Consider the following 23,552-nt stretch of genomic DNA (forward strand, 5'->3'; position numbering starts at 1 on the left):
TATGTACATTGCAATAGAGTAAATTATGTATGTTGTAGTGTTATATAGAGAATGGTATGCTTTTTGCTGTTGAATTATCTCTTGCATCTATTTCAAGGGGGATTTGCTTTTCCTTGGAGCTTGTTTTTATTTACAGTACTATAAGAAATATGTGGTAGCCAAGGACTTAACCATTCTGACTATGCTAGGTTCGGAGAAACAGGATACTAGGGGATTTGGTGCATTACATGTGCCTAAAATGAATAGACAGATATGCTGCACTCCATGGTCACAAAAGCACAATCCTCTACCACTTGGCCTACAGGACAAAGAATCTCCATTAGCTGTTAGTGCTATAGGGACTATGACACAGAAGTGAGCAGTTCTGATTCCCATCCAGTAGTAGGTATATGATACATACTCAAATGAATTCCACATGCTCATGTGTTAGTCAAAGGAATGGTAAACATGCTGCAACGCCATAACTCACAAGAGCAAGCTGTATCTCACCAGCCTTACTGGCAATGCCACAGGTCCTAGCAAAGGCAGCAGTTACCTTGGAAGAAACGAGATGGAAAAACAGATAACATTCAGAGGCTATTCCTAGTAGCAGAAAAGAAAAGAAAAAAAATCCTTGCCGGGCTTGGCAGTTGGATTATGCAGCTGCCAAGTTCCTTGCCTCCTTCCTCAAATATCCCAATGACTTGTGCACTGCATTTAAAATACGATCTCATACTGAGTGATTTACATTGGTGATTGATGATTGATACAATGAGCTGTATGGGGGGGAGGGCGGTGTATGTGTTGTTCAGGATTTGTTGAGTCAACAAATTCCTGCTGGCTATTGCAAAGGTTTTAAAATACGTATATTTTCTTTCTATGTAAATAATCTGTCCCTCTGTCCTTCTCCTTGCCTCTATCTGTCTCTTTCTTTGTCTCTTTCTGTCAGAATAAATCTGTCTGCCATGTACTGTAGTTAACTCAAAATACTGCCAACATTAAATGTGCCCAGACATTTTTATTAATGCATTAAACTTGCATGATATTTTAGGCATTATAATTTACCAAGCTTACACCAAGATGGCATTTGAAACTGATGTGAGCTATTAATTTTTTTTTTAAATGACACCTAATAATTGTCAGTTGACACCGAAATGACTGTTTTGTTAACTGACAGCATGATGCATAAAACCTTTTAGGCTTTCAAAGTATTAGTAAATATCCCATACCCATCGTGTTTACAGGCATCTCATATGAATTTACTGCTTAAATAATGATATGTACCTGTGTAAATAAAGGGGTAAATGCTGTTAGTTACTTCCTAATGAACTGCCAGTGTGATTTTGGGCCGCATACACTTTAAGGCATGTCTCTCTCACTGCTTATCTAGTGCTTCTGTACCAGGGATGTGGTACTTGATTCTGGAAACTATAATACCCGAAAGATGTTGACATATTGTGGGAAATTCAGATGAATTCTACAAATAAGTTCAAGGGGCTGGAATGATTGACTTTCAGGAGGAGTGGAAGTGAACTAAATACTTTGGCTGGTGTAAATTGGTGTAGATCCATGGACTTTAATGGAATTCTAATTTCCCCCAGTTAAGAATATGGTCCAGGGAGTGAGAGAAATTATTTTCTGTGAGGCATAATAAGTAGTAGTGGGTTGGAATTAAAAGAAAAATTAGGCTGAACACAGATTTGGGGACACTTTATCAGTTGGATTAAGCTGCTCTACATCAGTGGTTCTCAACCAGGAGTACACGTACCCCTGGGGATATGCAGAGGTCTTCCAGGGGGTACTCAACTCATCTAGATCAGTGTTTCTCAACCTGCGGATTGCAGCCCCCAGGAGGTCACAGGATGGGTTTGGGGGGTTGCAAGTGCAGGGCTGGCATTAGGGGATGGAAAGCAGGGCAACTGCCCAGGGTCCCACATCACTGGGGGCCCTGTGAAGCAATGTTCCCTCTAATTTTTCCCATCCATGCGCGGATTAATTTTATTATGTGCACCATATGTGATGTGTGGCAAGGTTGGGGCCAAGGGGTTAGAGTTTGGGAGGGGGCTCAGGGCTGGGTCAGAGGGTTAGGGTAGGGGAGGATGAGGGCTCCAGCTGGGGGTGCGGGCTCTGGGGTGGGGCCGGAGATGAAGGGTTTGGGGTGCAAGCTACTCCAGGGCTGCAGCGGGGAGAGAAGACTCCCCGCAGCACTCTCTCCCTCAGCAGTGCCTGGGCTGAGGGAGAGCATCTCTTTCAGTCGCTCTGGGGCTGGGGCCAGGGGAGAGACGTTTCTCCCCACCGCAGCCCCGAAGCTGGGAGAGAGAGGTGTCTCACCCCGCGTAGCCCCAGGGCTGGGGGGGAGAGGCGTTTCTCCTCGCTGCGCTGCAGCCCCAGGGCTGGGGGAGTTGCTGCAGCCCTGCATACCCCAAGCATCCCCATCATCACTCCCACCTCACCCCACTGTCCCCAGCTACCACCTATTCCCCACCTCACCCCACTGCCATCTTCTAGGCCCACCTGTGACCACACCCCTGAGTGCAGTGTGCACACCTGTGCGGCTCTGCTAATTAAATATGCAGCCCTTGGTGGCCTCCTGCGTGGCTGCACAGGTGCGCACCTTAGAGGGAACATAGCCATGAAGCTAAGTTACCTGTTTCAGCCCTGACGCCTGAGGCTCAGGCTTCAGACAAGACTCACAAGTGAAAAACAGGCCCAAGTATCACACTGAAATGTAAGTACAATATTTATATTCCAATTGATTTATTTCATAATTATATGGGGAAAATGAGAAAGTCAGCACTTTGTCAGTAATAGCGTGCTGTGACCCTTTCGTATTTTTATGTCTGATTTTGTAAGCAAGTAGTTTCTAAGTAAGGTGAAACTTGGGGCACACAAGGCAAATCAGCCTCCTGAAAGGAGTATAGTCATCAGGAAAAGTTGAGAACCACTGCTCTACACTTACCCCTCCAGCTGGGTGATCACCAGTAACTAAATTTCAGAACTATTCATATTACAGGTTGCCCGCTATCCCGGTTGCTCTTCGACACAGCCCTGGAACTGTTGGCATGCACAAGCCAGGGCTGTGTGGATATAATTAGTATTAAGACTGGGCATATAGAACAAAAAATTATGTTGTATTCGGATACTGCACTGGTTCTACTCTCTAACCTACAAAGGTCCATAACCAAATTATTAGAATTCATTGAAAGGTTCAGGGGCTTGTCCAGATGGGTGGTGGGTATAATAGGCCAGAGGAGTGAGGAGGCGAGCTGTGGGCTGGGGGGTCTGGCAGGGGAGTGAGGAGGCGAGCGGCGGGCATGGACTCTCGTGGCAGGCACGGGGGTCTGGCAGGGGAGTAAGGAGGTGAGCAGCGGGCGGGCGGGTGGGTGGTGAGGAGGTACATGGGAAGAGACGGTGGGGAGGGGCTAAACAGGGAGTGGGTGGAGCAGGGGTGGAGTGCAGGCAGAGCTGGGAATGAAGAGGTGGAACAGAGAGCTAGCCTCCCCCAGGGGAAGCTTCACCTGCCACCCATGGATATACAATCCAAGGTGTTAGGATTAGCTAATAGGCATACAGGGCCTTGCTTAGTCAGTGAGGTTTCCAATGGCAGCCGATGGCATTAAAATATCTAGGAATCCTAATCCTCAGAGATTTAAAGCAAATAACTCAAATCCGTTTAGACCTGATTATTACACAAGTCATCAATGACCAGAGTAAATGGGAAACTATACTCCTCAACCTCTGAGGAAAAATAAACACGGTAAAATGGATGCACTACCCAGATTAATATATGTGCTCAGGGGTCTCCCACACCAAATACCCCAACCCTATTTTCAGAAAATCAGGGATCTCCTTAAAACTAATGTATGGAGAATGGGGAACCACCCACACATTTCCTTTAAGAGACTTCAGCTACCAGTTGAACTAGGGCAATTAGATTCCCAAATCTGTGGCTGTCCCATCATGCCTTTATAATAAGCTGGGCCATGCGATGGGCATACGCTATCTCAAATAAAACGCCTACACAGGTGAGTGTCAAGAAGTAGCTGCCCTTCCTTTTACCGCAAGCAGCTAGATTAGGCCCTGGATACTGTAGATACTATAATGATCTAATCCCCGCCATTCATACAGGCCATCAGTGATGGGCCAATTTAGTATGCCACCCAAATTCCACCTTCTTCTTGCATAGAGTTCCCAGTCTGGGGGAATCCCATGCTAAAAACTGGGGGGAAGATAAAGTGGAAAACTGGATGGAATGTGGCATGCAATATATATCCCACTTAATAACTGAAGTCCGGATTACACGACTGACCTCTCCACAACCCCAATACAACATGCCAAGTACTGCAGTATGGCAACACATTCAGATCTGTCATCTCAGAATTTGGCCTGGAAGCACCTGCGCTGTCCAAAGTGCCTGAACTCCTCCAGTTTTGCAGAGAGCTATACTATTTCCCCAGACTGGCAGCTATGCTGTGTGACAGCCTAATAACACATCAAAGAGTTCATATAGTTGCAATGAGGCCAAAATAGACCAAAGAACCGGCAATCAATATCTCACCCCCATAGGGGAATACAGCAATCAGAAAAAGAAATGACCTTGGACCTCTCTTTATGTCTCATTCAACAAAAATATCCTCTTTAGGGGGTATTGGTCACCACAAAGACTTTACAAAATTAAAGCTGCCTCCGAAGATCTATGTTGGAGGTGTGAGGATGGAGGAGCTACACTTGCCTATGTGTTTGGGACGTGCCCAATTGTTTCAAGCTTCTGGGATGGCATTAAGACCTGAATTAACGTGGTCCTAAAGACTTTGCTCGACTTACAGCAGATACCTGCACACTGGGTCGTGCAAAGGGCAAACCCCAGAAAAAACTGACTCCATCTGGGACAGTTTCCTGGCGACTAAAGATCCCTGCAGGCAGTCCAGATAAAAAGCAGGAGATAAATCCATATGCTCCCTCCCCATCCCCTCTCCTCTTAGGGTATGTCGGCACTGGAGCCGGAAGGTATCATTTCCAGCTCAAGGAGACATACCCGTACTAGCTGTGATTGAGCTAGGATGCTAAAAATAGACATGGAGCAGGAGGGACCAGCTGTCCTGAGTACAGTTTCAGCTGAAACCCTAGGCATATGCTCAGAGCAGCTAGTCCCCCCCTGCCACTCACACTGCACTTGAGCTGTAAATCACACCTGCCAGCTCCAGTGAAAGAGCTCTCATATTGTTTGGATATGCTCCAATAAGGAGAAAAGAGGTTGAGAGAGGTTTTTTGTTTTGTTTTGTGAGACTGGTGCAGAAGGCAGAGAAGAAAAGTGTGAAATTGATTTTATATTTGACATTTAAAATCCAGGCTTTCCCCAGTGGTATCTAGCCATCAGAATTATTTCCTCTTCAACACTCAGCACACTTTGGATAATATATACAGTTGAGTGAATATTAATTATGCAAAATGCTATGACATACTGATATAGATCGGGTAGTGTGGTGCAGCAACCATCTGATACTGGTTTGGTGGCCTCAATCTAGTTGGCAATGGTCATGACAAAACCATTATCACAACTGCCTCCTTCTCTTTGTTTGTAGCCTCACAGCCAGGCCAGGGCCTCAGTGACACTATTTAACTCTCATATGACACTTTTCACCTGTAGGTCTCAGAGCACTTTATAAGGAGCAAGGTCATTGTCCTCATTTCCAGCTGAGGGAACTGGACATGCAAGCTAGGTTAGTGACCGACCCCAGATCTGAAACTCCCGCATCCCAAAATGCTGGGAAATGTGACCGGACCCTGCTTCCATAATGTGAGGAAACAAAAGCCTGGATCGTAACAGCCTTGAACTCTGGGACAGTCAGGATAGGAAGCTGAGCTGTGTGACTCTCACCTATTCAGTTTGTAACTGAACATGCCTCATCCTTCCAGCCTGCAGGGAGAAACTCCCCCATATGTCATGCATGTGTGTGTACAGAAAATATTTGATTAAATTTGAGAAAACTCTGATAGTTGATAACTTTTTGAACTCTACTTGCCCAGAAGTGATTAACAAAGATTCTCCCAGGCAGTTCAGAGGCTTTGTCCCATATTCTGGCGGGGTCAGGCTAAGTCACTGAATCTCTGACATGTGTGCTGCTCTTTCTGGTGGCATAGGAAAGGCCGGCTACACTTGTTCCTATTCAGAAGAAGGAACATATGTGCACATTAGCTCTGGATGAACTATGGTTTTCAGTTGAGTTTGGATCTTAACATGAGTTATAGGCCTAAAGCATGCAACCAAAAAGAATGAGATCACAAGAAAGAGGCATTGTTTGTGCTAAACTTGTAGTGACCCTGGAAATACCAGTGTTATCTGATTTAAGGTTTGGGTTGAGGTAATAGAAATAAAGAAAATATAGTTAATTGGGCCCCAGGTGCAGTAAATAATTGTTTTGTTTAGTTTATTATAAAGAAATGTATAGTTTAGGAGTTAGAAAGGAATATGGTAAAATGAGAGAAGAAGGAAACCTTGAGAAGAAAGGGGCCCAGCCATGTATCTTGTCTTAACAAAACCAGAGGGCAGGATTCCACCGTAAAACTCTTAGCTTTAGCTAAGGTCCAGTAACTGGCAGTGACATCACTTGTGTATAAAACAGCCAGGTTTTCTAGGGGCTCTTTGTCAGAGCTTTTCCTTACCCCTCTGGATAGGGAGACCAGATGTCCCGATTTTATAGGGACAGTCCCAGTTTTGGGGTCTTTTTCTTATATAGTCTCCTGTTACCCCCCACCCCTGTCCCGATTTTTCACACTTGCTGTCTGGTCACCCTACCGCTGGAGGATGCTGTGATGGGACGGCACCTCCCAGGCTTGATCCTCTTGTGGGTATTTTGGCCAGTGCTTATAACTGAATTGCTGTTGGGTACAGAATATGGGTAGATAGGCTGAGTCATGTTAATCCTTAATAAACTGATTAGGTGCTGAGCACTCTGGCGAGGTACTGAGTTCCGCTGACTCACGTTCAAGGCAATAGGAGATCAATGCCTCCCAGGACTGGGTCCATAACGTTGCACTGCAGCAGCTAAACACTAAAAAACACCAATCAGGTCATGCCTACCCCAGCCATTGAAGGATTGTTATGGTTGTGAGGTGGATTCAAGCTGTAAATGGTCAGCAGAGAATACCCCTTGTGGAAGGCAACACCTTACTGGCATAAAGCTAGCATAGCCAACTCTGGTGCCAGCCAACGCCCCCCATCCCCAGAGTAGGGTGTACCTCATCCAGTGCACTAAATGCCCCAATAACATGGATGAAACCAGACAATCACTATGCTCTCCAGTGAACTCGCACAGAAAAATTATAGAAGACAAAAACATCCTTATCACTTGTGGGTGATCACTTCTCACAAAGCGACCACTCCATAGCTGACCTCTCAGTTCTCATCCTCAAAGGAAACCTGCACAACATCTTCACAAGATGAGCTTCAATTCATAACTCTGCTGGACACTCAAAACCGTGGACTTAACAGAGTTTTATGGTTGTATGGCTCATTCCAACAATTTGTAACACATCCCGCTGCTTGCTAGCCCTTAATTGCTCACTCCATTGTAAGTGGTCTCTTCCAATATGTGTGAACCCCTTCTGTTTAACAATCTGTCCAACCTTGTATTTTGCTGTGACATTCAGGTTACCTTCTTCAGACTTGAAGAAGAGCTCTGTGAAGCTCGAAAGCTCGTCCCTTCCACCAACAGAAGTTGGTCCAATAAAATATATTATCTCACCTACCTTGTCTCTCTCAATTGTTTCCATAGCAGTCAGGCACCCAACCTGTTCAGGCTCATATGTAATTCCCACTAGGCATCTATCTGCATCTTTAGGTGACTAAATAGAGCTGGTCAGAAAATTTTCTGTGGTAGAATGAAGTTCCATTAAAATAAAAATGATTCACAAAACTGTGTCAATTTTGCTGAAATTTTGTTTTGGAGAAAAAAGGGGGGGAAAGTCCCATTTCAACATTTTCAAAGCAAAACATTTTTATTTTGCCTTTCAAAAGTTTGGTTTGAATTTTAGTATTTTGTGTTATATTATATATTATAATATCATAGGGAAAAATCATTTATATTCTGTTTTTTTTAATATATTTTTTTTTGCAGAATTTTGAAATTTTGGGATTTTGTTCCTAATTGGACTGAAAAAATTCTCAGCAAAATGGAATTTCCATTCTCAGTACAACTCTACTAAATGCCTTTGGAAATCTCACCCTTAGTGATTTACATGCAGGTTTGTATCCTTTATATATTTCTATCTAAAGCACCGTCGCAGTAATACATGTAGGAAGAGGGGAATTTGAACTTTACATTTTGCATGCCAAAACACTATAGAAACTGCTGACAGCAATGACCCTTACCTTTTATCCACTCTGTTGTCTGAATCTGAAGAGAGAGCAGTAAGAAAAGGTGGTTATGTGAGATACCAGGGATAGAACTGACATCAAAGGGACTGTTGTCTCACAATGAATAGCAGGATCAAGCCCCATATAAACTATAATATATTATAAAATTCCAAATTCTTTCTGAACCCTTTAATTTGGAACATTTGATATTCTGCTTCATCAAGACTGCGCATGAGCTAATATCACAGCTTATCAGCCCCAAATGCAGTGAAAAACAATTCTGAGAACAAATACGTGATGATCAGGGAATTAGGAGGAATGGACGTGATTTTTTAAAGCTGTTATATAGCAGCAATAAGAGAAATTTAGGCCTCCCCCTTAACAGCAAATCTTCAGTGTCTATACAGAGTTAAGTTCTCCTTTAAAAGACCCATATTTACACTAAATAGCATAGAATCAAGTTACCTACCTTAGAAGAAAGGGGTGAGACCCTAGCAGGATCTGACCCTGTGGTTTCAGACCGTCTATTGCCACTCTGAAGGTGATGCCACTAAACCAGTGGTTTTCAACCTGTGGTCCGCGGACCCCTGGGGGACCACAGACTATGTCTAAGGAGTCCGCAAAAGGTTGTCATTATCATACAGTTGTGGTCTTCAACCTGTGGGGGGTGGACCGCAGACTGTGTCTAAGATTTCCAAAGGATCCGCACCGTCATTCGAAATGTTTTAGGGGTCCGCAAATGAAAAAAGGTTGAAAACCACTTGCGTTAAGCCCCTGTACTGAGGTAGGTGGTGGGACTGGTGTTGGAGCTACTTGTCCTGCAGTGCTATTGACCTAACAGGCTTAGGTGGCTGCCACGTTGGCAAAGCCTTTACTTCTGTTGATTGCATGAGGATTACCACCGTGTTCCAACCACAGAAGCAAATGTTTTCAAATGCAGGCTATGGATGGCCAAGCAAATACACAGCCATGCTCTCATTCTTTCTCTCTGTGAACATTCCAAGGTCTTTCACAATATTTTCCTTTTTAATACGTGGCATGGTTTTCATGGCACAAACTGGCTACCTGCTTAAAATTTCCCTTCATCTAAACAGAGGCTAGATTAGCATCAGTTCCCTGCATGACTGACAAATTGTGCTTCACCTGCTACTGGGCATGTAAATGTCCACGTGGAATTAATCACAAAAATGTCATCGAAGAGAGTACCTGCTTGGGTCCAGGGCCACACAATAATTACATTTCCATCAGAGGCGGGGCCTTTTATCTGTTTTTCCATGATCATGTTACAAGAAATTGCATCATGACTCCATTTTGTGCTATAATGCAATTCAAGATGCCTTTTTTTAATAGAAGGTGGCTTGGGAAAGGTATTAAAGATCAATATTTTGTAATTCAAGACAACACAAGTTTTCAGGCTATGAGGCTGAGAAGGTTTTTTCCAAGGATTCCCTCAGCTCTAGGGTATCTGGATCTGGGATACTGGTTGAGACCCAGCTCTGCAGTGCTTGGGACATAAGACTTCCAAGAAAAATCCCCTCTAACCCATGCTCTGGCTATTGGAGGTGCTGACAAGTAAAACTGAGCTCCTGAGATCTTGTACTTCTTAAAAATCCCACAGGTCTTTTTGCAAGAGTAGGGCTGTTAAAACTGGTATTCTGGAAAAATTTCAATCTAAGTAAATATTTTCTGCCGCCTCATCTCTCACTATAGTTGTAGCAGGGTTTGGTATTCCTCCTTATTCCTTGCTCTCAACTGCTGTGGAGTGTTGCTGTGTGCTATTATCAAGTCCTGCACCAGAGCTGATTGCATTTCAACAGTGGGAGAAATTATCTTTTTCTTTACTCTGTGTTTTAGTTTGTAAAGTGTTTTGGAATCCGGGTTGAGAGGTGCTCTGTGCAGAGGATGTATGCCAATGAGCCACAGTCTGCCCCCAGGGAAGTCAATGGGTCAACATCTCCCCACAGGGAAGTGAGTGGGGCAAATTATGCTCTCTTTTAAAGTGCTGTATATTCACATGAAAGGGGACAGTTTCAGCTCAGTTTCACTTTAAGATTTTGGGTTTGAACTCAACATTCTGGGCGCCCTATGAAGCCGTGTGGTCTGAAACCAAGGAAGTGTGGGTCCCAAGAGCTATGAAGTCAGACCACAGAGCTTTTCTCTGCCCTAAATAATGCAGCCAGTAAAAGCATGCATTCCTGCAGCAACTGGCATCCCAGAGAACCCAACAGCATCTTACAAGCCAAGGTCCTGTTCCTGCTCTCATTAGAAGTCAGTGGGAGTTTTGCCAGACATATACCTTGATGGAAGTTACAGGAATCAGACAGTGCCTTCTGAGTAGGAAGGCTGGAATCAGTACAGTGGGGGAAGTGGAAATTCTGGTCAGGATGCTTGTGCAGGCCCCTACTCATAGCTAACATGCCATGGGATCTTTAATATACATGCAGAGCAGATAGAGCCCTTTTTAAAAAAAAGTCTCCTCCAAAAGGTGCTTATACAATATGGAATGTGATTTCTTTTCCTTGGAAAGCTGAGTTGACCATGTCATGATTCAAACATGGGGGTCTATGGATACCAAGGATTTCAAATCTGAAATTCACACCCCTTTTCAAACACAATTCCCTTTGCAGCTCCACCCAGCAGATACTCTGCTCTTACTATACACAGATCTACTCTGACCAAGGGAGCAGAGTAATGGAGTTTAGATTTGCTCTGTTGATGGGTGAGAAGAATTTCCCTAGTCAGAAAGCAAGAGTATGTTTCTCTTACCTACAAAGTCATTGTCAGTCAATTGCCTTTTGATCATGCAGATCTTTAGTGCTAAAAAACCAATTGCTAGGAAGACTCCCAGGGTAACTCCTATGATAACATACTTGGGGTCTGCAAGAAGAAATGAAAATAAATCACTGAAAACACATTATTAAATAATAAAATATTTGGTCTTTTGGGAGTGTGGTGGGGGGACATAGGACAAAGATTCCAAAATTAACCTGAGCCCTATTCTTGGCAAATGGCGACCGCATTAATTCTCCCACTTTAGAATAAGTTGAATGTGTAGGGCTATATAGTGACCCTCCTCAGCCGCACACCCGCAGTGCTAATTCACACCTCCCACTCCCACAGTAGAACTGTGCTCATTGGAACTGGTGATTGGGGGACCCATGTCAGGTTGCTGAACTTTGTGAACCAGTGAATAAATGAACAACCTTCAGTCAGACATGGGGTCAGTAGAAGAGCCCGCGTGGGCTAGAGATGAGGCTGGTGGCTTGTACTTCAGGAGACAATGGTGCTGTTCCTGACTCTGCCATTGGCATTCCATGTGACCTTGTCTATTTGGATTGTAAGGTCTTTGGGGCAGGGACTGTCTGTAACTGTGTATTTTGTACAGCACATAACATAATGGGACATCAAGCTGGTTTGGGGCCTAGCTGCTACATTAATATTAATAGTAATTTAAAAAGCCAGGCTATGGCATCACTGTGCGTCATGTCTTTCTGTTCTCAATTGTATTTCAGTTTTAATTATAATAATATTTCCTGGGATACTAGTAAGTGGCTTTGTAAAAGTCAGGAAGGTTTGGAGCCATGAGCCCCCAACTCAACAACTCTGCTATTAGAATTTTTGCTGAAGGGAGAGAGCAGCATTTTTAGATGTGACTTACGAAGCACATACTGGTTCTACTCTGTTTAAAGATCAGGTTCACAGACTGCATACTGCCCCTGTTCATAGTCTTTGGGGTTCCAGTCTGCATTCCCGTTACTCTAATTAAAACAAAAAGTCTAAAATCCTTGAAATATAGTTGTTGCTGTTACTGCATTTTCTTAGTTCCTGGCTCCCACCTCTGGACAGACGGTAACATCCTGAGATGGACTCACCTATTGCCTCCTCCTCAGATGTTCCAGAGGCAGAGACCTTTGCTCTCCAGAAATCTGAAATAAAAGTGATTTGACCTGTCAGAATATATAGGAGAATGTACTGTATCCTGCTAGTGACTCTACTTACCTGATAAATAGAGCTGGAACGAATCATGCTAGGCTACAACATATAAGCATGTGATCAATTAATAGCCGTACATAGGGTTTATAAATGGATCTAAGGCCTTGTTGAGCAGAGATTATCAGAATGATATTTAATGGGGACATCCCTGAGGAACTGGCATCAGCCTTTCCATTCTACAAGTCTGTAGGCTACTCGCATGGGAGACAAGTCTGAAATGTCGTCTAGGGTTACCATATTTGAACATTGAAAAAAGAGGACACTCCATGGGGCCCCGGCCCCGCCCCAACTCCGCCCCTTCCCCTCCCCCGGTCCCACCCCTTTCCCCACCCCCGGCCCCGCCCAACTCCGCCCCTTCCCTGTCCCCATTCCAACCCCTTCCCCAAAGTCTCCGCCCCCTCCCCTGAGCACCCCACATTCCCCCTCCTCCCTCCCAGCCACACGCAACAGCTGCACCAATTCTAAAGTCAGGCACTCCACTAGTATAGACTCCCATGACTTTAATGAAGCTGCTCAGTGGAGGATCTGCCCCGGCCCTCAGTTTTTGGGAGCGGTCAGGACACGCAGCTCACACTGTTCTGTTTCCCAGCTCCCCAGATGCCTTGGAGCACCCAGTTCTCCTCCCTGCCCGGTAAAATCCCGGACATTTTGAGCTATTTAATTCTTTAATTCTAAAACGTAATTCTTTATATGTAGTGAACTTTGTATTTTCGTTTTGGCATTGTGTTTGCTCCTAGGATCAGGGGCAGCCAGGGTCTCCACGTGCTTGGCCCGCCACAAGCCAAGCTCAGAGGCTCCCATTGGCTGGGAAAAGCTCCAATGGGAGCTGTCGGAGCCAGCCCCTGCAAGCCCTGCCCCCGCAGCTCTGATTGGGCAGGTATTTCGCAGTGATCCACCACACTGCTGTGTCTCATCACAAATGGGGAGCTGAGTGCCATACAGCACACCCCAGCCCCAGGAGCTCTGATCCACTTGCAGGCAAGGCAGCCCGATGCCCATCGCAGCCAGAGCTCTGATCCCTCTGCACACTCCTGCCTTTCTCACACTGCCCTCCCCTCCTCCCCCACCACAGTCAGTGCTTTTTGGCGACTCCCCGGAGCAGCTCCCCCAGCGCTGCCCCCCACCTGTGCAATCAGCGGCGCATGGTACTCCCAGCTTTGCTGCTCCCTGACTCTTCGGCTCTGTTTAAGAGCCAAGCTGCCCTAGTGCTACCGGCTTCAGGCACTTCTCCTACCTGGGCTCCACCTGAGCTGCTCCTCCCAGCTCAGACTGTAAGAGCCGAGCTGCTGGCTTCTGGCAGCCCTCCCCTACCTCAGGACCCAGAGCTGGCTGGACACGTCCCTTCCCCCGGCTCCAACTGAGCTGCTCGGCTCCGCCCCCTCAGACTTACAGAGCAGAGCTGCAGGAGCCAGCGTTACCGGCTTCAGGCAGCACCCCCCCTGCCTCGGGACCTTGCACCGTGGGAGCAGCTCAGCTGGAGCCAGGTAGGAGAAGTGCCTGGCTGGGGGCTCGGGGTCCGGAGGCGGGGGGGGGGTGCTGCCTGAAGCCAGTAGCGCTTGCTCGGGCAGCTTGGCTCTGTAAATCTGAGAGAGGAGGAGTGGAGCAGAGCCACAGGGGGAGAGGAAGTGCTGGCCATTTTCCCGGACATGTGTGGCTTTTCAGCAATTCCCCCCGGACGGGGGTTTGATTGCTGAAAAGCCGGACATGTCCGGGAAAAAGAGGACGTATGGTAACCCTAATGTCGTCATTCCCACTGGAAACAAAAGAGAGATGCCAAATCTGATGACTATTAAAACATCTTGGGAAAGGCAGATCCATCCTTTCCCACAAAGCCATGTGTGGCCTACATTCTGAACTATCAGCTTTTGCAAAACAGAAAATATCCACTGTTTTGCATGGACAATTTCAAAGGGGAAAAAAATTAACATTTCCCACTAAAAAAAAAGTTCACAATTTCCCCCTGCCCCTCCAGATTTTGGTCTTTCATTGAAAATTTCTAATGAAATGAAAATTTTCTGCAAAAACTTTGGTTTAGGAAAAAAGGCTATTTTTGCTAGAACATTTCCAACTAGCGCTGCTCAGAATGACAGCAGTGGCACCTGACGGCGTCAGGCACACAGACACTGAGATGGGATTTTTATGCAGATTTTAAAAAGTGCACATAAGGAATCATTCCTCCTCACTGTGTTTTGCGAAGGGTGCAACTCTTGTCTCCTTTACCGAGATGCTAATAACAGAGGAAGGGCTCCAGACCTGGAGGCCTGGATTAATCTCAGTGATTGACAATGGATTTATGCTGGAACAAATCTAGCCCTGCATATTAAGGCTTCAGAAAATCTTGAGATTGGCTTTAAAAATCACGAGATTTTATGTCATATAAATGTCAGATTCTTTTTGAGCCCTCAGTGTTTACATTTTAAAACTTTATTCTGAACTCAGGAGGGCTGTAAACTTACTTTTAAAAAATTATTTGTTTTCCTATTGTAGTCACATGACTCCAGGAGCTGAGGCTTCATGAAAAACACCTATGATAAACCCGCAAGAGTGGAAAACACTGCATGACCAGTGTCCCAGTTACAAAAAAGGAAATTAAAATGATGTTGAAAGGCTCTAAGGGAGGAAAGGGTGTGGAACACTTAGGTTTTAATTTAGAAACCAAAGAACTAACTTAATTCGCTTTGCTTCAGCATGTGAACTTATTTCATTATAAATATAAAAAAAGCCTTCCTTCTACCCATCCCCTTAATTATTCTTTCTGCTCATATGAAGAATGTTTTAAATTCAAACATAATAAAAGTAATATTGTATTACTTTTATTATCCTAATGATCATAATACAGAGACCTTCATGTCTGCTTTCTAATGGAATTAAACTGGTGGTGGATTATGTGTTTTATGGCAGGAATCATATTTTACATGGCATATTTCATGTAGGTCAGTTTAATATATAGAGATTTAATTATTAGTTTCTTTTTAAAAAGGGAGGGACGGAGGCCTCTGGAAGCCCATAGGAATTGGGATGATGCTTTCAATTCATACGCTTCCATATAGATTTGATGAAGATTTAATAATAGCTAGTGGGTGCTGTTTAAATACCATTTGCTTCTGAGTTTAATTTCACTTAAATATAAAACAATCGGGTTGTTTTCTTCCACGTGACAAGAGCTGCGTCATGGAGCCCACGTCTGAAACCATGTATTGCTCGCATGTTTGTTGCAACCCACAAAATCAGCTTTGGTTTGTTGAAATGTTTGCATCTTCTCAGCAGAAATGGGATAGAACGGAGGGAATAGCTTTGAATACCCCCCAAATTCTGGAGAAGTCCAGATCCAGCTTTACGACTGGCTGCCATCCCTATAATGTGCCACACATAACTCCCAGATCTGAATCCCCCATAATTTTGGAAATAGTTAGATCTTGATCATAACTTTGCAACTTTACAGAACTATCTCTGGTTTTGAGCAACCACTGGAACATTTTCAAGCAACCTTGGGCCAACTGATAGTCGCTGGTCCTGTTCCCTTCACTACCCAACTCACGTGCAATATGCAATTTGCACAATAATGCAAATTATTTATTTATTTGTATTGTGGTGGTACCCAGGAGCCCCTGTCATTGATCAGGAGCCCCTTGTGCTTAGAAAACCAGAACAAGCAGAATAGAAAGATAGTCCCTGCCCCAAGGAACTCACAATCTGTCTTATAAGGGTTTAACTCAGCAGCTTTAACTGATTGTTGCTCTACGTTCTTGTTTGAACCTGAAATCCAGCCTGACATTCGTGTGAAACCATCCAACTTGAAAGAAAAGGAAAAGGTTTGACTATGTCATGAGCACAAAGAGTGAGACCTGAATTTCCAGTCTAGATGGATTGCATTTTAGATTAAAGAAAACAACAAAGAAAGAAAGAACGAATGTAATGTCTCTATGAGGGGACCAGAGCATCTCTGTCTGTAAGAACCTCCACTGTGAGTGCTCTCCCCATCCCAGCAGACCTTAAATATAAAGGGGCAGAATACAGAGAACAGAATCATAGCTAAATGCCCCCACTGTGAACTTCTGCAATGTGAAATGGCCCCTTGTGTACAGCTCTGCTGGTGAATTTCACTGTGTACGTGTGTCCCTGGGCCAAGGTGTAGAGAAAACTAGGGCTCCGTGGTGCACTGTGATGTGCGGACTGGCGCTGGAGGAAACATCAATAGTTCATCCCTCACATCTCAGTGCTGAACAATAATGTGAAAAATAAACCATGTCAATTGTTCCCACGTCATCATCTGGCCGTGAATTGTATCAATATGATGCCTCACCTCTCACAGCAATCAGCACTTTCTCCAGCCTCTTTTCTCCTGTTGTTTTCTAGTCCCTTGAGAACTTTTCCCTCTTTACCTTTTCAGATCTCTCCCTCCCTCCCATTCTTCACTGCATTCCAGCAAACAACAGATGGCCTCCTGGCATCTCAGTCCACCATCTCAGACCACCACTGGCATGTGGTCAATGCTGTTAATGCTGGGGAAAGCAAGTGGGTAGAAGGGGAGAGAGAGGCAGAGGCCTGGAAGATTGAGTGGTGCGGGGAAAGGCAAACAGCAAACCTTGAGTGGGCAGACAACTCTGGAGACAAATATAGACTATCCCTGGAGATGAAGGGGAGAGAGAAATCCAGGGGGGATGGAAATAATTCCTGAGCTATTAGAAAAAGGAAAATATTTGGGCAAGGTACCATGGCATTTGCACACCAAGAATACAACAACTAGACCAATGGGTTGGTTCATGAGTCAGGCACTATTGATGTCCAGGCAAACTGAGTCCTTCCTCCTTCATCATTATGGGCCATATGTTAACACCTACCCAGAGACAGGAATCTGGGCCCCTCCCTAGCTTTATCTGCACTGGAGAGATGTGGCATTGGCTACAGCAGTACAAGTAACACACATACACCCTGTTAACGCCCCTTGCATCTTCTCCGAAGGACTTACAATGCTGCATGGTGCCATTGCAATGGAGCAAGTCACAGTGCAGTGCTGTGTGGAGGGCAGTTGAATTAGAATGCTCTGTGTACATGTAGGACTGCTGCAAGTTGCACTGGGGTAACTCTCTGAGGCTAATGAGTTTCCTGTGATTACTCCCATTGAGAAGGAGGGCTGGGGCGTGTTCCCCTGCAAGGGCTGCTGCCCCCAGTAGCAGCAGATGACTCCCCAATCCCGTAAATCAATAGAAACGAGACTAATCTGCATATTGGCTGAGTGTTTTTGCATGAGCTGCAGGCTCTGCTCTGCCCTTAGTAGGGCTCTTCCTCACATGTCCCCGCAATGTGCCTCAGTGTCCCCATGTGTAAAATGGGGCTGGATAATCCTAGCCCGTCTCATGAGAGGGCTGCTGTGAGAGCAAATGTGTCTGATGCTGGCAGATGCTCTGAGAACACCCAGAAAACTTTATGTTCTGCATGTCAAAAGTGGGCATGTGAATTGCTAAGCAAGGTATATGGAGAGGTAAGAAAGGGGCTTGCACACAGAATGCACATAGACTATTGCTTTTTAATTACACTGTAAGTGAAATCCCTAGGAGAACGGTCTGCAGCCACCAGCTATCTCACCAGCAGAGAAGCAGGTATGTAACTGAACTGTGCCTTTTGTTTTGTCATGTCCGATCCCTCATATATCTGCTGCACTCCGGCTATGAAACTCTGTCTAGAAAGCTCAGTGAAGTAACATCACCCCCTCGATAAATATTCCCTTTCCATTTTGCACAGAAATAAACTTTAAAACCCAGCACACACACAATCTGGCTGAGAAATAAACAGCACCAGCACGATCAAGAAATAAACAGTACAGCAGCACCCCATAGCTTAAATATTTAGCCTGTGGAAAGAAAGGGAAAGGAAACACATTGGATCACTTACATAAGAGAAGCAGAAACGTAGTTAGGACAGGAATCCAGCTTGTCAGGAAGATCATTGTACCTTTCAGTGACCCAACAATTTCACCTAAACTTGCTGGATTTCTTTCTTTTGCAGTGTGGAAAAACAACAACCAACTCAGATCACGTGTTTGTGATAGGAAACAGCAGCCACATCCTGAGTATCTGTGTGTTTGCAAATATATCAGTTCCCTTTTTTGGATTTAAAAGGTAGCAATAATGTCCCTGCTTGAAAGTGGCATGCAAATGGTGCATTGCAAACAGCTTCAGGCCAATACAGAACTCTTGCTTATTTAGCATAACCTGACGTATCAACAGATTTTTCCTCGAAGCAATGACTGAACTGCAAACACTAACAATAGTGAAATGGTCTTTGCAATAGTCCTTTAAATCTAGAGGGGTGTGACGCTGTCATGTGGGGTTGCCCTGGTTCAGATTTAATAATAACCATCTACCAGAAACTCCCTGAACGCTGCCAAATATTTGGAGCTCAAATTTAACTATTTCATATATTCTTTAAAGAGACAAGTCTGAGCCACTAGATTTACATCCAGATCCTAACCCCTCCCAAAGTCTGGCTGTGGGTTTTGGTTTGGCCCCTTGGTGAGGTATACTGGCCTTTTAGGACACCAGGGAAACCCTGTATGGGCTAACAAAACACCAATCCAAGCCAATGCCTGGAAAGGAAACCCACAGTGCCTGTGTCTACCAATAAGAAGCATAGAATCATAGGACTGGAAAGGACCTTGAGAGGTCATCTAGTCCAGTCCCCTGCACTCAGGACAGGACTAATTATTATCTAGACCAGGGGTCTCAAACACGCGGCCCGCAGAGTTATTTGCTGTGGACCGCCAAGCTCCCTGCACCCCCCTGTCGCCCCTGGAGTTATTTCCTGCAGCTGCCAAGCTCCCCTCACCCACCAACCCCCGCAGCGCACTGCGTCCCCGCTCCTCTGCCTACCTCCAGGTGCTTCCTGCCGCCAAACAGCTGTTTGGTGGTGCTTAATGCTTTCGAGGAGGGATGGGGGAGGAGCGGGGAGCTGTGTGCTCAGGGGAGGAGGCAGAGAAGAGGTGGGGCCGGGGCAGTGATTTGGGGACAGGGTTGGAATAGGGGCAGGGAGGGGGTGGAGTTGGGGTGGGGACTTTTGGGGAAGGGGTTGGAATGGGGGTGCAGAAGGGGTGGGAAGAGGCGGGGTAGGGGCAGGGCCTCATGGAAGGGGTGGAATGGTGGGGGCTTTTGTACCTTTATATGAAAAGGTGTCAGTGATGTGGCCCTTGGGCCAATGTACTAGTTCTCATGTGGCCCTCGTGGTGATTTGAGTTTGAGACCCCTGATCTAGACCATCCCTAACAGGTCTAACATACTCTTAAAAATTTCCAGTGATGGAGATTCCACAACCTCCCTAGGCAATTTATTCCAGTGCTTAACCACCCGGCCAGTTAGGAAGTTTTTCCTATGTCCAATGTCCTAATGACAGGATCAGGATTCATACAGGACCAGGAGTATTCTCTTTTCTTCACCTTCCCTCACCTGGGCTCTTCTGGGCTCCAGAGCATTTCCGCCTAACCACAGACTTTTGGGGAAATCCCTCGGGCCCACTCCAAGAATCTCAGGGCTTTCTGTGCTGCAGCAGGTACAGTGAATAGAATAGAGGAGAGCTAGAACCTGTTTATGCAGGCAGGAAACAAGGCCTATCTTGATCTCTAGGGTGTGGCGTCACGTAGGCCTGGTTTACACAAAAAGTTGCACTCATTTAACTAAAGCTGGGTTTTGCACCAGTTTAACATAACAAGTGTGGATGCTCGTAAATGGATTTAAACCTGGACTTTATTCCATCCTGTACAAGTTCTTATCCTGGTCACTTCACTGTAGTACCTGAGCACCCTCCACTCATGTATTAAGTGAGGTTCCTAATGTCTGTCACCCAGGGTTCATTCTCTTTCATGCTTTCCCTCGGGGGAGAATTGTGTGTGCAATGGCATATTTTGTTTGGGTAGGGTTGGTTTATGTTGTTTGTTTTGTTTTTTAATTTTTTTAATCAGTTTCCTCTAACAAATATAGAGACACAAGCATGTCTGACATGACCCATTTTAAATCCAGATAAGAGGATTCAAACTGGGGCTTTGTAATGGTTTGACTAATTCAGATTCAAAACTGATTTTAATTAACCCACTGCAACTTTTGCATGTAGACAAGATCTTAAAGTCAGGCAGGAGAGTCTGTCCCTGGTTTAAGATATGTCCATTTTTTGTCAAAGCTCACAGAGATACCACAGGCCAGAGAATCTCACCCAATAATTGTGTTTGACTAACACAAATCTTCCAGAAAGTCTTGATTTGAAGGCATCAAGAAATGGAAACTCCACCACATCCCTTAGGAGTTTGTTCCAGCGATTAATCACCTTCACTGTAAAATGTATGCCTTATTTCTCATTTTAATTCATCTTTCTTTAACATCCAGCCATTGGTTCTTGCTGTGCCTTTCTCTACTAGGTTAAAGACCCCTTTAGCACCTCATATTTTCTCCCTGTGATGTTACTTATACTCCGTAATCAAGTCATCTCTCAGTTTTCTTGACTCTACAGACTGAGGAGCATCCCAGATAAAGAAATCTCATGCCTTTTTGTTTCATACTGCAGAGCAGTGCCACCAGACACCCTGCTCTCAACAGACTTTAAGCGTCTTGGGGTTGGAAGAAGCATCTGGTCATTCAGACAGTCCCATGGCTTGAACCCAGACTCCAAACAGTTTGAGATTTGTCTGTCACTTAATTCCACGCCAGGAGAAATTCCTCTAACACAGTTGATGGATGAGTGTCAGGCAGTGCCAGATACGTGGGGTGGAGTTGTGGGGGATGGAAAATCTGATTTCAGTACTAAGATTTGCTCTCATCCTTTCCTAGCCTGGATGTTTTATGGGTTCTGCAACTTGTCCTAAAATAGCTCTTATCAAAACAATTGAGTACCAGATAGGCCCAGGTCCTAGAGCACAGATAGAGAGATAGGCAGATGCATCTTAATTCCCTTTCCGAATGGATTCCAGTAATGAAGAGACATGCACAGTTAAGATTCAGAATGGGGTGTGGGTGGAGTTGGGGTTCTTACAACACCTATCCACTCCACTGCTCTCTCAAGGAGACGTTACACAGCAGCTTATTGCCCAAACTGGGGTTAACAAACACTCTATTTCAAATCAAAGCTCTGAGCTGGTTTCTAGTAGAGGTAAAGTACGTTTATTAATAAAAGAATGTAGGATATTCAGGCTAAGGACTAAAGATAGAAATGGTTACCAACAAACAAAAGGAAGAATATGCATCTAAAACTTCAGTCTAACTTAGCAGACTAGAGTCCTTTGTTCAAAAAACTTTCCCACCAGTTATTCTTGCAGCATGGCAGCAGTTTTATTTAGCCAAGACCCTTCACAGAACTCCTAGTGCTCAGTTTCTTTCCCCCTCTCTTTATAGTCCAGTTAACCTTTGAAATGTATTCTTCAAAAAGTAAGCCCAGACAAGTTTTTCTGTCCTGCGGGGGTGGAGACGCCATGCTGTCTTCTACCATGCTTCTGAGCTTTGTTTACTTTTTATATGTAAATACACCTTCATGGTCTCTTCCTGAGGACCAGGCTGGTCAGACAAGGAAATCCACATTCCTCTGTTTAGGGCAGACTGGATTATGCACTGCTTGTCAAACAAACAATTCTAGCACATAGTTACAACCCTTTGTACGCACCCCACATAGTGATTTTTGGGACCAACGTGTCACTGGTTTGTGTATATGATACCTTGCAAGACACCTTTTAGATACAGATTATGACACCAGTGTGTCAGGTGTAGTGAGTGTTTCAGGCCTGGCAAGGCCTGACACAGAGCAATGAACTGCCAACGGGCCTCTGTGGCCCAATAGGATCCAGCAGCTTCAGCGAAGGGAGCCTGAATTGGGGATGTGTAGTAAGACTTTCCTGTGCTCAAGAGGGTAAGAGGCCACCTCTAGATCAGAGGTTCTCAAACTGGGGGGCGGGCCCAGCAGGAGCAGGCAGGAACATATTCGGGGCGGGGGAAGGAGTGAGAAGCTGGGGGGCGGGAAGACCTTATTGTGCACATTTTACCCACAGCTATGAATATCTAGCAAAGCTGATTCGTCCTGCCCTATCAGATCCTCAGATGGCTCTGTGCATTTGACTCCAGATGGCTCTGTGCATTTTGATTGATTTCTGTTAAGCTAGCATAGCATTGTAAATCGTTGCCATCTGTATGTTAAGCCATTTGCTACAATGGATCGTTGGCGCTATTTGACAAAACATTAAAAACAGTAAGGCATTGATTCAGAGTTGCATGTCATTTTTTTAATCAGTATATGTACCTGTGTGGTGGGAGAGGGATGGCATAAACTACTACAGACACAAGGTGGGGGGTGCGATCATATACGTTTGAGAACCACTGCTCTAGATAAACAGCAGCTGAGTTCGTTCACGGGTTTACTTGTAGTTAGTAAAGTAAGAGCTTGTTAAAACAAGTCTGGAGTGAAGCTGTGATGACAGTTTTCCCGAAGTAGCCTTTGAAAAGCACCTACCATACTTATCAGCAAGCACCCCGCTGCTCAGGATAGGGTGCTTGGAATAAAGGAGCAGTGGGAGGAGTGACACGAGGTAAAAATTTCCAAATGCAAAGCTTAGAGGTAGCAGCAGTTACTGAGATGCAGGAAAATCAGGCTCATGAGAGTAAGTTCTTATGTAAAAGATGTTTATGGGGGGTGGATTTTACACCTGCCTCTTGAAGCATCTGCTGCTGGCCACTGTCAGAGAGAGGGCACTGGACTAGACGGACCACGGCTCTGATCCTGGATGGCAATTGCTTAAAAAACAGCTATTGAGAACAAGCATTGATCAGACACATTCTGGACTGCCACGTCATGAAGCGCCTCTCCCTAGCTAGTGAATTACATTTTGAAACTCACAATTGCTTAAGAGAGCATCTGTGGATGCAGCCTTATCATAGCTAAGAATGGGCAAAATGATTTGGTTAAAATAAAATGTGATCCAAAACTTGCATTGAGTCCGTCTGTTTATTTAAGACTCACACAAGATTGGTTGACTATTTTCCCCCCTAATTTTTCATCGTGGTTCTGGCTGGGTCCAGAAGTAGAAGCACTAAAATACCACGAGAGAGGCTGATCTCACTGTATTTCCGGCCCAGCTTGAGGCAGGAAGTATCAGACCCTCTAAGAAAATCTCAATCCTTACCTAGCTCACGCTGCTGCTGTGCAAGGAAACCCAGGCAGTCAAAGCCCATTGAGCTCCTCAGATGAAAAGGGCTCTATA

At 45.0% G+C, this 23,552-nt stretch overlaps 1 protein-coding gene across 2 annotated transcripts in view; it reads right to left on the reverse strand.

Annotated features, from left to right (window-relative positions):
* The window catches only part of TMEM273 (transmembrane protein 273), a 32,752-nt gene extending 13,733 nt beyond the window's left edge, over positions 1 to 19,019 (reverse strand). The window contains exons 1-4 of one of the 2 annotated variants that reach the window (XM_054035430.1): positions 18,221 to 19,011; positions 12,208 to 12,261; positions 11,102 to 11,212; positions 8,351 to 8,375 (exon numbers count right to left, since the gene is read on the reverse strand). In XM_054035430.1, coding sequence (XP_053891405.1) covers positions 8,351 to 8,375; positions 11,102 to 11,212; positions 12,208 to 12,261; positions 18,221 to 18,275 — 245 coding nt within the window. In that variant the 5' untranslated portion in view covers positions 18,276 to 19,011. Of the gene's footprint in view, positions 1 to 8,350; positions 8,376 to 11,101; positions 11,213 to 12,207; positions 12,262 to 18,220 lie in introns of both variants that reach the window. The other variant, XM_054035429.1, reaches the window with a different exon arrangement.
* Positions 19,020 to 23,552: the final 4,533 nt, after the last annotated feature.

Source organism: Malaclemys terrapin, chromosome 7 (genome assembly GCF_027887155.1).
Source record: "Malaclemys terrapin pileata isolate rMalTer1 chromosome 7, rMalTer1.hap1, whole genome shotgun sequence".
Taxonomy (NCBI): Eukaryota; Metazoa; Chordata; order Testudines; family Emydidae; genus Malaclemys; species Malaclemys terrapin.